The following is a 16,275-nucleotide window of genomic DNA, read 5'->3' on the forward strand; positions in this document are numbered from 1 at the left end:
CTTTGGGGGCCTGGCTTTCATGGCCTGTGCCTTCTGCTGCCGTTCCCTTCTGGGGAAGGTGAGCTCAGCTTTGCTGGGGTTGGCTCTTGCAGGATGTGGGTACCAGGCATTGTGCAAACACAACCTCTGTGGCAGAAGGGAACCAGGCTCTTCTTCACAGCAGGACTTCCCTTGGCATTTCTTAGGGGATTTGCACCAAAGCTGAGCCATCCATGTGTCTTAGAGAGATGTTTTCAGCCCTCTGATCCCACCATAGTGGGCCTGACTGGATCCCTCCTCAGAGGACTCTCTGTGTTAGTTCCTGATGCACCACAAGCTCCCTGCTGGCACTGGAGAGGGGCAGGGGCACAAACACAGCATCAGCACCAAGCTACTGCTGATCTGCAGCTCCTGAGGAGCTGCTGTGTGCACTGACCACGCTGGGCTCCTGTTCACCACATCCTCACACCACACAGGCCCTAGTAAGTGCCCAGTGTAGAATAAAGAGGTTGTGGCATGTGGCTCCAAGAGACTACATGCCAAGATCTGAAAGGGAAAGAAATTAAAAGAAGTGCATTTTCAGCCCTCCTGTAAATCTCTTATTTTCTACACTCAGCATTGATGGGATGCTGTTTTCTGAGTGTGAAGGAAGAGAAGTTAACCACCTTTAAATAAGGGAAACACATCAGCTTAAACTAAGGCTTTAATGCTTTTACTGCTGTTGAGTATTTAATGAGTTTCTTTCACGGTTTTTTTGTTTTGTTTTGTTTGTTTGTTTAACAACTAAATGGAAAATCTGCAATAGGATGGCATCATCCATCAGGAGAAAATCTTAAGCTGAGCTTTTTATATGTGAATCCCCAAAGGCTTGAACATAGGGGATAACTGAGAATCTGTATTGATTAAGAAGGAACCTAAAGGCTCTGATCACTGCTCACAGGAGCAGCTCTGGTGAGAGCTCCACTTCAGGCAGTTTCACCCTTGAAAGTACTTAGACACCATGACTGAAATAGTTGGGGAAAGATGCTGCTTTTGTTCTTGGCTCTAGAAACATCCCTCCCTTCCCTGAGCTCCCCTGTCTCAGTCACATTCTTAAATAACAACTTAAAACACGCAAATATTGGCAGCTTGCAGGATTGCTTTCCATGCCAAGGCTGCAGCAGGTACTGTACTGGTCCTTGAGCCTTGTTCAAATGAGCCAAAACCAGGCTTGTCACCACTTGTGTCTCACAGGCTGCCTCCTGCAAGGAGGTCTTGACAGCACAACTGTGTGTGGTGGCATCTCATGCCAGAATCGACACGGAATTTTTGGCAAGCACACGCTTCAGAAATGGCACCTTCCAGAGTACACAAAAACATCCATTTACTTTCTCAATAGCAAACTGATGGTCAAGTAAGGTTTTGTTGTGTTTGAACAGGTTGTAATTAAACACTGCTGTGGCTTTGCCCTTCTGATGACTTTGGATTGCATTGGTGTTGGGATGCAAAACGTTTGAGTGTGACTGAACACTAAGACTTGAACTCTGAAGGATATTCAAGATGCTATATAAGAGATGGAGGTGTTTGCCTTCTCACTTTTGCTCCTAAAATCAAGTGCTCCTGTTTCCTCCCGACAGTCTGATCTGCCCCTGGCCACCCAGGGAAATGAAATCAAATGACCTCTCTTCAAAACAGCCATTTCAGAAAATTACATCCTGAAGATGTAACCACTTGAAAAGAACTTGCACCCGGAAACTCCAGCTATTTGCCTCTTCATGGTGATATTTTTATAGGCTTTCCATTCTTATCATACTGGTAAACAAGCATTTTGATGCAGTGAGAGTTGGCTGGGGAAATCCAAGGGCTGCTTGTTATGGAAAAGTTATGGTTTGTATAGAATTGCACAGGTTGCTTCTGACACTTAAAGAAGGCTTTCAAGGTGGCAGCTGCCATTGTGCGAAATCTTTTGCTAATAAAACAGTAGAGGAAGAAATTAATTGCAGTGTTCAGCAGTGCCAGCATATTGGCGATGTCCGACACAATATGGACCACCCAGCTGTTGTTTATAGGAGACACGTAGAGGTGATACAATATCATGATTATTCTTGGCGCCCACAATATGGCAAAAATAGAAGTTATAGTAAACAAAATGGCTGTTGTTTTCCCTGTGGAGTACCCTCGCAGGCGGAAATTGCTCTTTCGCCGCAGCTTGTAGACAATGATGGAATTCAGGATGAAGAAGATGGAGCAGGGCACTAAGTACACAGTGAAGCAGTGGACCCAGATGAGGACGTGGTGCATGGACGTGCTGATGTAGTCTTCAATCCAAATGTTGGGCCACCAGTAGTAGGGGATGCTGGTCAAGAAGCAGGTGACGTAGACGCTGACGATGACTTTGCGAGTACGAGCAGGGTAGGAGACCGTGTGGTACTTGAGGGGGTGGCACACGGCGATGTACCTGTCGATGGTCAACGGGACTGTAATCCAAATGGACGTGTGGATGGAAGAAAATTCCAAGACCTCAATTATTTTGTCCAGTACCTGAGGCATCTGTTTGTTTAAGATGAAGTCTTCCATGAGGAAGTCAACAAAGACGATGAAGAAGAGAACCAGGATGTCAGCAGCAGCTAGAGCTAGAAGGTAATTATAGGAGGACTTCTGCCTGCGAGCTACAAGCTGGGAGAGGATGATGACTGTCAAGATGTTTGCTGTGAAGAAAGAAACACAGAGTTAGGCTATTAAGATGTAACATTAGCTTTTCTGAGCCCTTGATTGGAGTTGTTCAAGCACTTGGCAACATGACCACCTTATTAAAGTTCAAGATACCAAAAGGAAAACAGCCCAGCTGGGTGTCTCAGACCAGGTGTTGCAATGACAGGACCATGTGGCCCTGCTCCCAACTCTGGAACCCACCCCCTGAGCAGAGGGTGCTGGGACTCCTGTCTGTGCACACAAAGGGAGTGGTAGCAGGAGAAAAAAAGCTCACACACACACTTGCTCTTATTTCCCACCTTGCTTTTTTCACTTTTTCATATAATGAGGGATGAATGAGAAGGGAATATAAACAGCCCTTGTGGTACTTGCGAGATTTGCTGGAACACTAAGGCGTAGCCAAATTTTAACTACTTCCTCTCGTTTGCTAGAACTTACTGTCTAGTCTTGAATTGGAAAAAAAATAAATTCCTATTATTCCTACTATCAGTTTGACTAGAATGAGACACAAGATTGCTCCCATAAGAGGCTGGAATCACTTGGCTAGAATACCTGAAGAAGTACTTAAAAATCAGAGATCTGGTTTACTGTACAAGTGGCTGCCAAATGTTCGTAGTTGATACTTTCCTAAGTGTTCTGTAAATCACCTCTTCTGTGCATTCAGTGCTTCAAACATTTCTGCAGCTTTGATGGATTTCCCAAAACAAATCAACAATAATTGTAAAGATTCCTTTAAACCAGAGAAAAAGGAAGTTGGTAACATAAAGGTAATGATGGCCTAGGACACGTCCTACAACTGAAAATGCTTGTTTTTTAAAAAACTGCTTTACTTGGCACTGAAAAAACTTCCTCCTTCATGAATGCCTTCAAAGCCTGCTGTCTGGGAGCAGATTTCTGCCACCAGGGAAATGAACTGCAGAAGAGTGAATGATTTTGACTAATAGCCCTCACCTATTTTTGTGTTAACTGAATGTATTAATTTTGTATCTTGGGAAAAAAAAAACCTAAACCAAACATGACAATCAACTCCCTATATTAAAAAAAAATAAAAATAAGCACGATCTTTCCAATGGTACTGTCTCAAATTGCCTTCAGGGGAATTTTCCCAATTCTGTCCTCCATTAACGTGAATGCAACTGCATTGATTTCAGCTCAGCGCAGACGTGGGAGACAAGAGGTGATACAGAGAGAACTGCTGTGTCATTTTTCACTTACTTGCTTAGAAATGCCTCTGCTGTGCCTGCTGATGAGCCCTGGAGGTGCAGTGAGTGATGTACTGTCAAGGAAATCCTCGAGCTGGAGTGTTTATCATGGCTCTGCAGCCACTGCTGGCTTTGGCCAGCCAGGCTGACTGGCTCAGCTTCACAGATATTGGATGTGACCCATGGGGTGCATCTTCTCTTTAAATCCTCTGGACTTGACTCATTCCAGTAGCAGCAGCTGGAGCCAGTGAGCAGCGAGGGGGATGTCTGAAGGCACTGGTCCCTGCTGGTAACTCTGGCCTGACTGTCAGAGCAGCTCCTGCAGGGATGCTGCAGCCATGCTGTGCTCAGGTACAGCAGCCCTGCTCCTCACACTTTCTATCTATTGCAGGGGTCCTGCTGCTTGCTTCTAACCCTGCTCTGTTTTGCTACAGGAGCAGCAAATAGTAGATTTATGAGCAGTCCCTTGCACCCTTTGCCCCTGCCTCTCTCAGGGTGCCCAGCCACAGCAGTAACAGCGTGTGCTGAAATGCAAGTTATTTGTCTAAGGCCAGCAACCCTTGCTTGGTGAGCCAGATTAGAAAATTGATGTGATGAAGTACACACGAACTCTACCCAATTTTTTCTGGAAGGGTTACTGTATCTTCTATTGGAAATGCTTTCCCTGGGATCACATTAGAGCTTTTTTTCTTGCTGGATGATATGAAATATAGTAACACCACTGACTTTGTGAAAACAGATACATACTGGGCTGCAGCAGAAAGTTGCCAGTATGCCAGTGTTTTAGCACAGGAGCTGTGAGTATTTTTCCTCCTGCACACTGTTTAGGGGAAGTGTAGATAAGCTGTGGATGCCTCAATCGTTCATCCATTTCCTAGGCAGCGTTAAGCTGGTCCTTGGTGTGTCCTCAGAGGGTGTCTAAAGCTCAGTAAAATGGAAGTGAGTGGCACACCACTCTGTGTGACCAACTGTGTCCTTGTGCCAGTCTCTCAGTAACTCCTGAGTGTCTCCTCAGTGTCCTGCTCTCTGGTGGGCAAAAATTACCCACTGGGGGTGAAAGGTGATGGAAGAGTATTTGTGACCTTATATTTTAACCTTGCTGACACTAATTCTTGCACTAGCATGGTAGTCTGTAAGGAGAACTATGGCAGAGATGATGATGATGATGATGATGATGGAGATATAAAAATATCTGTCTCTGCTGTAATATAGGTGGAGCTACATACAGCTGCTGGATAGGTCAGCACCCCTAAACTGTCCTGGATGGTACACTGCCCATTTCCTGCGATGTATTTTCTAGATACTAAGTGGTTAAGATCATTTGAATTTGAAAGAGATTGATCACTGTGCTGGGAGATGATTAGGGGATGACAGATGGGAATTTATGCCAGCGTCACTTGCTGCAGTGCAGTATTCTGAATTTATAAATATCTGTTTGAGAACCAGGGCTTGATTGGGGACTAGCTGGCTGAAGCCTTGAGGTGCTGATGATGATGATTAGAAGCAACTGTACAAAATGGCAGTCTCAATTCTTTCCCTCCAGGCATGAGGATGTGAGACACTTGAGACACAGCATCCAAAGGCCTCTGATACCCAAACACCTTTGTTCCAGGCTGCTCAAAACAAGGCAACCTTCTAACTCAGCTGGGCTCCATCACAGGACACTTACATCCCTCCTTTGACATCTCTTCTGACTTTATCAGTTTCTGAGTACAAACAGCAGCACCAAAATTCATTGCAGGTCCTTTGTGTCTGACAGGGATCTTCCTTTGGGAGTAACTTTGGTTCCTGTGTGGATTTGGGTTGTGAAGCCTGGGCAGTCTTCTCTGCCTCAAAGCAGTGCCTGTGCCTCAAGAACAGTTTTGCCCCCCAGCTTCTCATTTCATGGATTACAGTCATCACTCAAATAGTGAATAACAACAGCCTTTGCAGGGGATTGGAAGAGCTCCTTTCAGTGACTATTTTCACTGCATGTGAGCTTAAGCAGGAGCCATTCTATCTGTCTAAAGAAGAAATAGGCATAGTTCTGGGCTTTATTTGTGGTTTGTTTTTTCTTTTTTTAATTGAGAGCACTTTGCACGTACACAGCAGCCTGTGCAGTCAAATGGCCTTTACAACACAAGCAGTGGCTCCCTGCCCTGGGAACAGGGCTGGTTCTGTAGTTCAGCAGTTCAGCTTTATAAACTACCTAAATGAAGTAGCCACGAGTGTTGCTCACTGAGCATGATAAACGTTAGGTCATGGAATATAATGGACACCTTTTACCCAACACAGCTGTTGCTAGGATCCCCACAAATTATTGTGTAATGTGTGAGACTTCTCTACAGGCTTAGCAGCAGTTACCTGACTGGCACAGGGAGACAGCTACAAATGGTAAATTTTAAATTGCCTCAGAAAAAATGTTAGTAACACCTCCTTCTCAGAGTTAAGAACTCTGAGAATGTAAGTACAATATGCTAAAAATAAGTGGTGAGAAAAAGGGATGTTCTGGCTTGATGGAAATAGATGATTTCCTCTAATCTAGGAGGCAATATTCAAATGTAAACAGGTACTGTGTCCAGCAGGCAGATCTGGCCACAGTTCCTAACACAGCTGCTCACCAGTAGTTACCAGACTGGAGATGAGGATGGCATTCAGCCCTCATTTTGTGTGGGAGCTCTCTGGAGAAGCTGATGACAATGGGTGATTTCTGACAAAGGTGCTACATAACAGAAATTATTAACAAAAAAAAAAAAAAAGAAACCAACCAAGAATACTGTGGCACCGTAAATACATTATAATTATGTTGGCTATAGCTGGTTATGTGACCTTTTTAAATGACCTCAGCATGCTGTTTGCCCTTAAAGAAGATAGGGTAGGTCCACATTTTCCTCTTACAACCGATTTGATCCAATATAGATCAAACCCAGCAGTAGAGCAGATGGGGACAGAATGAACGGTGCTTCAGTTTGTTCCTCTCTTTTATTAGCATATTCTGAGTTTCTTCCTTAAACTGCTGTGAAGCATAAAGAGATACTTTATAGAATATAATTACTGCAATACAAGTTTTGTCTTTCCGGGGAGTTCCTGTGAGGATTGATTTTTGAAAATAAGTGGATTTATTTGTTGTTCAGATGTCTGAGTGCTGTCAAACAGCACACAGCAAGGCACCCCCAAGAGGGAAGAGCTGTCAGCCCCTTCTGCTAGTGCCTGCATCATCTCCCGGGGAATGGAGAGGAATATGTTGGGGGGGAAAAAAAACCCAAAAAAATCATCATGAAATTATGGCAGACAGGACTGCTACTGGAGGAGGTTTCACACCTTGTAGGAAGGCCCTCGTGTGGCTTGCACTTAGAAAATCTCATGTGCCAGGACAGAACACGTGAGTTCTGAGGCTGAAAGAGAACCTGGAGGTAGAGGATGTCCAAGCTCCTGCCCAGGACAACCCAAACTCCCTCCTATGTGCAGGAGCCAGGGTTAGTTACTGTCAGGGAAAACACAACACGGCCTTGTGCTTACAAGTCACAAGTGAATGAGACATCAGTGCCAGAGGCCAGATTCTGACAATGAAATCTGGCCTCTGGGGCCATTTTTCTCACTGACAGCATTTATTAGCTGAGATGGCTCTGGGGAAAGATGCAGTGAGAGAGGTACTCTGTTCTGCAGCTGGCATTAGCCATCAGTGGGCCACAGAGGCCAGAGAAGGATTTTAATCCAGCACAAGCACTTCCTCACAGTTGGAGGGCACAGACAGTAATGGCACAGAGATGCCAATGGCTGATACTCCCTTTGAGCCTTGCCAGCCACCGAGTCTGGCAGAAAGGTGCAATTACACCGTGCTGCTTTTGGCTTTCCCAGACCACTGGAGTTTTCTGGAGTAGTCTGTATAAAATAGGGCTATTTCTGCAGTATGAGAATGGCCCAGATAAACACTGGGCAAGGACGTGGGGAGGTCTGGTTTGGGCTCACTGGGGCCATATGTGCATAAATGGGACAGGGATCTGGTTCTCCTCTTGTCATCTTCACCCTCCTTGTCCACCTTTCCTGAAATGGACCTACAGAGCAGAAAGTCTCTAATGAATCTCAGACATTGCTCCTGCCACTCTAAAGCCTTATTTAGAGGTACCCACACAAGGATAAAAATGTCTAAAATGCACATCTCAAAGTCTAGCCTTGCATCTTGCTACTAGAGCAGTACAGCTTTCTAATGGAAACTGGTGCTGGGAACAGAAAAAGTGATCTGCAAAATGATGCAGAAATCATAAAAGGAATTTGGTTATTCATGCAACATATCTGGACAGACAGGGATTTTCAGGGCAATTTGGGTGTCTCATTAGGCAGGTGTCTGTGGCTTCTAAATGTGGGCTGTCAGGGCAGTGTAAGGGGTCTCAAGCTGAGTAACTTGAGCTCCAGGGTGACAAAACCATTCTACCCTTTTGAAACCAAATGCCAAAGTACCGAGGCAGGTGCCAGAGGTGTTTCATGGGATGACTGGGATGGAGAGAGGATGTGATTTCATAAGGACACTGCCATGAATTCTTTACTGAACATGAATAATTAAGAGAATTTTACCTTTGATTGTGGTTTTGCTAAAATAAACCAGTCTTTATGTCTTCCTAAAGCATTAGGTAATGCAATAGGAGCTCATGCTTGCAAACCCCATGGCCAAGCTTTCTCAGAGATGATGCCAATTTTACACAGTATGCAGGAAATTACAGACTTTGTAAAACCATTGCAGTTTGGCTTTATTCCCCCACGGAGAATATACTGCATCCCCACTAGATATATCACTGTGGTGTGCTAGTCAGGACATTGAAGAAAACACACTTGGAGCGAACAAATATGTGAGAAATATCCTAGTCTGATGTAACTGACTGACAGGTGATTTGTCTTGAGACCAAAAGCAACCTCTGGAGCACCTGTCCGTGCAGGCAATACTCCATGTGATGGAAAAGATGGAGAGGATTAATGACTGTACATTGCAAGGACACTGTTTCAGCTGGTAGAAGGGAAGAATTTCAGTGTTACAACAGGCAAACTTCTCTTTTCTTCCATGGATAAAGGGATACAATTCTTTTTGGTCATCTTCTGTACTGCTAATTCTGGTCCTGCTTGGCTGCCTGCACTTCATTCTCTCTGCACAGCCACACTGTATTGGTAACCCAATACCATCTTCTCCCATGATGTCCCTCCAAGAACAGCACCACGGGCACTCCAGACATTGGGTTTTCATATCTGTAAGTACATATCCATATTCTGCAAAATGAGAACTGATTTGTGTGTAAGGCCTCTTGTGCTCAAGGAGTTAATTTTGGCTTTGTTTCCTTTTCTGGTGTCTCAAGCTAATGAGAAAAGAGATTATAGGTTCAAAAAGACCACCTGAAACGGAAGGTGGAAGCTTTTGTGAACAGGGATTGTTTTGCCCTTGGCAAAAGCAGAGCACAGCCCCCATCAGGACATCTCCATGTTGTTTGTTTGCCTACACCAAATTGTGACGTGTGTGGTTAAAGGCCTTCTGCTGGCTTGTTTCTGCTGATTCACCCCCATTTTACAGAAGGGAGCAGAAAGAGGATGAGGAGGAGAGAACTAAGTAAGGGAGTGGATGAAGAACAGCAGGATATTAGACTGCCTAGTGCTTCTGAATGTTTTGACTTCTTAACAACTGGGGGCTCTGCATTACCCACCTACCGTGAAAACTGGCTGTGCTCTCTCTTTTGTGTCGTTGTCATTTCAAGGAAAAATGTACTTTGGAGTTTTTCCTTTCCAATCCATTTTAGCAGCCTGCCATGCAAGGTTGTGCGCTTCATAGTCTGCTGAGCCTCCCAAATATGGCACCTCATTATCATTACAGCCCTGACAGTGTTGTTTCCTACTGACGTGGCAGAAGAAATCCAAAGTTCGCAATTGCACTCTGTCTAGTGGCATCCAGAAATGTACAATCAACTTCTCCACAATCTGTGCATGGATTCAGCCACATGCTGTCTTTCAGGCTGCAAGATTTTAGAGGCTACAGGCTCCAGATGTACTGACCAAACTAAATCACTCCCATCTGCACACCTTGATGTCACCAGTTCTGTGCAGGAACAGAATGAATCTGTCATTTTTCATAATGGTTCTTCTCTCCTAAAGAACAAGCATTCATTTTACAATAGGAAATTACTCATTTTAAGCATGTTAGCAGCAGTTTTGTTCCCCTCTGTCCAGTACTGCTATTGTAAGTGAGCTGTAGCACCCTTCAGTTGCTCCATAGCCAAGCTAAAGTTCTGGCAATCTGTTGTCCCCTTTTTAGTAGGATGCAATGTATGGGCCTTGCATCCAATTCAGATTTTAAGTTAGAGAATATATGGCCTTTGAGTAAAAAGGGTGGTTGAATCAGGTCTCAGGAGGGTTTGGTTCTTATTCACTAATGAGCAGCAGCAGAGAGTGCTGTTTTTTCAAGGTCATAACTCTACATTGTAACAACTCTCCCACTCATATTTCGGATCTTCCTTTAGCACTTCTCTTTTTCAGGTATGCTGCTATGAGAAAGACTGTTTAGGTCTTGGAAATGGTCTCTTTAATCAGAAGCCTGTACTGTGATTGCAGAAGAATATACTAGGCAGTAGATGGCAGGAATCCAAAACGAGTCAGACACTTCTACAGCGTCGTGTGCTCTATGTACCTCTGCCTGCTTTGGTATTTACTGCTACTACACGCCACGTGAGTCACCAACTAACACTGCTACCTGTCCCCCTCAGTGCTCGTGGTAGCAGCTGGGTACAGCTGTGGGCACAGCAATCCTCTCCAGGTCTCGCTCCCCCGCACAGCTGAGGAGTGCAGGGAACACAGCTGGGCTGCTGCGTGGTGAGGTCTCTTGATCAGGGGTCCTCAGCCCACCAACAGCACCTGCCTTACCAGGATGATGAGCCAGGCATGCACATCTCCCAGAGAGCCTCCTCATTCCAAACTTTATATAGGGAGAAAACCCCAGGAGGATCATGTCTCCATCTTTTGGGCTTGCCTGTGACTGTACTGCAGTTTGCAGTGGGCACAGTGCACCCACGTGTCAATCCAACACCCCGGGAAGCATCTGCCTTGCTGGGCAATGACATCCAACCTGTCATCTGTTAGAGCAAGGCCCATAAGGTGTATCTGTCTCTTCACAGAGTGTTACACCAGCTAGGCACCCCTGCTGAGCTCACACACTCCTCCAGGTCAGGACTGCAGCTTCTTCCCCTCCACATGGAGCCCGGTGAATGCACTCTGTGCTTGGCTGGGCTTTAAATGACCCAGGTTGTCCCCATCTCCACGTCATCTTCTTCAGCAGCAGGTCTGACATGAACACTACCTGTTCACACCTTCCAGCTGGGAGCATCCAACCATGTCCAGGCTGCTTTCCCAAGCTTGTGAAGTCCTGAATCTACATTTAGATCAGTGTGATCAGTTTAATGCAAAAGCCTAAAGCACAAATAAAAGAAACAGTTGTGGACCAGGCTCCTGAAGTTTGGAGTTGCACCTCCCTGGGATATTACTGTGAGTCTGTTGCCTCCTGGAGATGCTGTAAAGGTGCTGTGCTTTGTGTCACTGGGATGCAATGATCCCCAGAGCCAAAGTGCATCCCAGGTAGGCAACTACTGGGGAGCAAAATGGAACCAGCAATCCTACTGGGACTGGCTAGGAAAGCCAGATTTCACTCTGCCTTTCACACTGTCAGGAGGAGATGAGCCCTGGGAACTTGGATCAGGCCAGACCCTGATGTAGGAAATGCTGATGCTCTGTCCTTCCAGCAGCAATACACTACTCCTGATGGAAAAAGTGACTGCATACAAGGCAGCCACATTGCTGCTGCTCCTTCTAATGAAGCAGGAATCAAGGTCAAAGGCAGGTGTCTGCAGCAAGCAGTGCTGCTTCTGTGCCTGAACTTCTTGGTGTGTTCAGTGGTCCTACCACAGAAGGAGCTCTTTGGTGCAGCTGCTTTGTGCAGCTCTCACTGACAAAGGGACAGACTGAGAGCGGTACCTGTTGCTCTTTGCTTTCTCACCTTTACCAGCCCCTTCTTGGACTGAATCAGAGCAGTTTATTCCCTCCCCCACATCCAAAACCATCCCTTCTCTAGCATTTTCTCTCACTAAAGCAAGATACACTTCCATTAAGACTTTTTCCAGCCCTTCTCTTGCCTCTCAGCAAACTGCAGGTGCTTCAGAGGTTTTCTCTGACAGACAAAGGGAGAATAGGGTTAACAGAGCAGGAGCTGCAGAACAGCTCCATAAATAAGAAACCTTCCCCTCTAAATGGGAGAGGACCCCACTTCCAGAACCTCTGCCTCGTGTTTGCATTGCCATTTTCTCCTTGTTCCCTGCAGCCTGATCCTGAGACACCCCACTCCTGGCAGCAGGACCGCGTACTTGTGGGACACCTTTGCACGCCTGCACTCAAAACAAGTTTCAAGAAACTGTCTTTGTGTTACCAGCCTCTGCTTAGAGGGAACAGAAGCAGTTTCCTGGTCCAGCTGCCTGAAGACACGATGACCCCTGGGCGAGCTGCAGCCGCCTCGGGTGCAGTACCAGCCGTGCAGGGTCAGTGTGCAGTGGTGCCTCTGTGGGTGCCTCTCTTTGTAGGGTGCAGCCTGGCTCTTGCCTCTGTGTGCTACTGCCAGAGCAGGGCTGAATGGAGCTCACTTTGCTCTCTCTCCTCTCTGCTTTTTACAGGCTTTCTGGTGCCTGGCTGAACAGAGAGGGAGAAGGAGCCACTGCTGAGAACAGGGTCTGCTGAGGTGCCTGGGTTATACAGGGGTGGGAGGCAGAGGATGCCTCCACTGCACACACAGCCAGGCCTGGCATCGCTTGGCCTCAACGTGGAGTTGTTGAGTTAGTGAAATTTACTTCAGACAGTACAGCAGGAAAGGTAGAATCAGTTAACTGGCTTCTCATCAGTCTTTCTCCAAGATTTGTGGCAAGGAGTTAACTCTTTCCATTTCAGCAAAACAATGCACTATTGCTGCATTTGAGGACAGATCCTAGACAGGTTTTCTCTTAAATTCTTGGCATCACACAGCGCTAATCCCATGTACTTCAGGACTCTTTTTCTAACAGCCAATAAAGTCTGCTACCTTTACAAATTTCTAATGTTAAAAAACTAAAGAGCAGCTTCAACTTAGAACACGAAAAGCTCTTTTTAACACTGCTGTACCCCACCTCAATGAAGCCTGGCTGTGTGAGTCTTCCCCTAAGCCCATCCAGCTTGTTCTCATCTCTGTGCATGTGCATCTCATGAATTTCTCATGCACTCAGCACGCTGTGCTTTTACTCAGCATACTGTACATGTGCAGCAAGTCCAGGTGTCAGTGCCAGTGCTGTCCTCAGACAATGCACTCTGGACACATCCACACCTGATGAAAGCCCACTGAACCCAGCAGGGCTGCACCACCACATACTTTGGCCAGTTCTGTTAAGCACTGGCACTGGTGCCACTGCTCTAATCTCCAATCCCTTGAGAAATGCATGAAACCATTGCTAATTTGGACCATGTCTGATTTTAACCATGTTCTTAGAATGACAGTGTTGGGTCTGTAATTACAATGCAGTATCCTAAGGGAGCTGGTGCAAGTATGTGCAGAACGTTCATTAAATTATTTTTCTTGTCTGGGCATGCAAGACTTTCCCCCATTTCAGAGACATACAAAGGCAAGCTTAGCCACAGAGTGCTTCTTGGCAACTTCTTCACCTGATAATCCTGAGAGGCTCTTGCTCAGTTCCTAGGGGACTGCTGCTGAAATCAGAGCCTTTTTATTACATTACTATGGATATCTAAGCAGCCCCTAAGGAATTAATGAAGAGGAAACAACCTCCTATCCCTGCTGGCTGGGTCTCTTCAGGTCAGGACTGAGACTCATCAATGTTTTGGAGCACAGATACTTTCCTGTACTCTGCATCCTCTGTGGGTAAATACAGGACTTAACTTTCCAGTTCTCTGAACTATTAGCCAATCAGCAAATTTTAATTATAAGCCAGAAATGGGAAAAAAACCCAAACCGAAACAACACAAAGCACATCAATACAGAGAGTGGTAATTACATGCATGCTGCTCAGAGGCAGGCTTCTCTTCATGTCTGATTAAAAATTTTTCTATGAAATAATTGCTAGAAGAAGGAATTACGATGAACAAGCATTTAGAAACTGTAGGCTATTACCTATCATTGCTGCTTGCCATTCCACACAGCACTTAAAATGTGTAGCTCTACAAAGACACAACCAAACTCTCTTTTATAACACCCTTAAAATACCAATTCACCTCAGCGCATCAGAACTTTTTCCCGACTCATTCTACCTGTCCTTGGGATCACTCTAAGTCACTCTCAGGCTGGAGGTGTTAAACCAGTGAGCAAGCCATGCTGTTTGCCCACCCAAGCTGCGCTGGGATGGCAGCTCTGCCCACTGTAACTACAGCAGCTCCCCTCGGTCCTGTGTGCCGAGGAATCTCACTGGCAGCAGCCACAGGCAGCCCCCTCCAGGAGGGAGCACCTGCTCAGTCCCTGTCTCAGCTCGACAGTGCTGCCGATGTGATGCTCGTGTGGCATCTGCACGTTTGGAGCTGTGTGCTGGCAGTGGAGCCTCACAGCTGTTCACATCCAAGACTGGGACATCCTTTCCCTCCTTATCTGTGCCGTCTCCAGCTTTTCTTGTTCCAATCATCTTTGTCCCCTTTTCAAGTAGGAAATTTTGCTCAGGATTATACACTCTGGAGGCTGGTGCCTGTCAGCTGGGACTTTCTTCCGAGCCCTGTACCTGCATTCAGGGGTCTCAGTGTCAGCATTGCCATTGCCTTTGCAGCGCACTGACCTCAAGACTGGACTTTCTACCTCCTGTCCTGCTCCACCAGCCACGGGGACAGGCTCACGAGTGTGACAACTCTCTGCTAAGCCCCTGACAGCGTGCTCCTTCCCCAGTCAGGTTCCGTGGCAGTAGCGTGTCTCTTCCTAAAGCCAGCCCTGCCCCACGGAGTCGGGTGGGAATTTGGAGCAGAAAAATTCGGCAGCTACACTTGCACTCACTGCCGGCCCGGCAGGCGATCGGTGGGGACCCGGCCGTGTGGGTACCGCTCTGGTACTCACATGGCCGAAACGACAGCGGCAGAAACTTCACCACAGGCTCACTCTGTATGTCAAGTTCAAAGTCAGGGTGCGCTAAGGCGGGGGGGAGGGCGAGAGCAGGCAGGGACAAACCGCGGCGAGGGAGGCAGCGCCGGGACGGCAGCACCCGGCGGAGGGATGCTGCTGTCCGGGGGATGCTGCTGTCCGGGGGATGCTCTGTCCGGGAGATGCTCTGTCTGAACCGGCCGCGCGGAGCCCGGGGCATCCCGAGGACACCGCGGGCGCTGCCCCCATCCCGCACAGCGGTCAGGAGCCGCTCCGCAGCCTCGCCCGTCCCGCGGCACTCACCCGGCAGCCCGAGGCACAGCAGCAGGCTGTAGTAGACGACAGGTGCGTACCCCAAGCCGCAGCCATAGCGGTGGTGCGCCAGGAGCGAGCCGTTGTGGAGGTGGAGGTGGTTGTGCTCCATGGACCCGCTGTCCCCGCTGCCGGCGCTGGCTCCGCCGCACGGGCCGCCCCTCGCTCGCTCAGCGGCGGCGGGAGCGCGGCGCGGCCCCGCGGCGGGCGGCGGCACATGGAGCGGCCCCCGGGAGCCGGCGGGGCCGGGCCGGGCCGGGCGGGGAGGGGCGGGACCGGCCCCGCCTCGGGCCGCCCCCGCCAGCCCGGCTGCGAGCGGGGACCGCCGCCGGGAGCCGCCGCCTTGGCGCTGGGCAGCGGGCGAGCCCCGCAGCCGGCCCCGGGAAAAGGGATTTTTCCTCCAAGCTGGCGCACGAGTCAATAGGAGAAGAGCAGAGGCTGCCAGCGGCGTGCCTGGCTGCAGCCCTGGGCTGTGCTTCAGACCGCCTGGACAGGCAGGGGCTCATCCAGCCATGGGCGTTTGTATCTGCGGCACCGAAACGCAGAGCCGGGTTAACATTGCACTGTCCTCCTCTTGTCCCCGCAGTGCTGCGGGGTGAAGGACGGTGCTGCCAGCCGGGACACTGCTGTGCTCCAGTGGGGACACTGCTGTGCTCCAGTGGGGACACTGCTGTGCTCCAGCGGGGACACTGCTGTGCTCCAGCGGGGACACTGCTGTGCTCCAGTGGGGACACTGCTGTGCTCCAGTGGGGAGGGACACTGCTGTGCTCCAGCGGGGACACTGCTGTGCTCCAGCAATGACACACTGCCTGATCCAGCAGGGACACCCCCGGGAACGGCTCCCGCAGGACAATGGTGAAGGGAAATCAGAATTTTTAAAACCTTCTTCACCCTTCATTCCTTAAGGCTTGTGTATGTCACTACATAGTCCCAGGCATAACTAATAAAAGGGTTTAGAGTTAGGCTTGTTAGGTTAGGGTTGTGCAGCCCTGTCCTTTG

General features: G+C 48.0%; 1 protein-coding gene across 1 annotated transcript; it reads right to left on the bottom strand.

Moving 5' to 3' along the window:
* Window positions 1-1,731: 1,731 nt before the first annotated feature.
* GPR139 (G protein-coupled receptor 139) lies at window positions 1,732-15,388 on the bottom strand. Its single transcript, XM_058849999.1, has 2 exons — window positions 15,268-15,388; window positions 1,732-2,666 (listed from the first exon to the last, which is right to left on the bottom strand). The coding sequence occupies exons 1-2, from the start codon at window positions 15,386-15,388 to the stop codon at window positions 1,732-1,734; spliced, it is 1,056 nt and encodes a 351-aa protein (XP_058705982.1).
* Window positions 15,389-16,275: the final 887 nt, after the last annotated feature.

Source organism: Poecile atricapillus, chromosome 14 (assembly GCF_030490865.1).
Source record: "Poecile atricapillus isolate bPoeAtr1 chromosome 14, bPoeAtr1.hap1, whole genome shotgun sequence".
NCBI classification, from domain to species: domain Eukaryota; kingdom Metazoa; phylum Chordata; class Aves; order Passeriformes; family Paridae; genus Poecile; species Poecile atricapillus.

Excerpts from the sequence above, each read along its gene's own strand:
- GPR139 (XM_058849999.1), bottom strand. The coding sequence starts at position 15,388 with ATGGAGCACAACCACCTCCACCTCCACAACGGCTCGCTCCTGGCGCAC. Across the intron at positions 2,667-15,267 it reads GCTGTGCCTCGGGCTGCCGG|CAAACATCTTGACAGTCATC; the intron begins GTGAGTGCCGCG and ends CTTTCTTCACAG.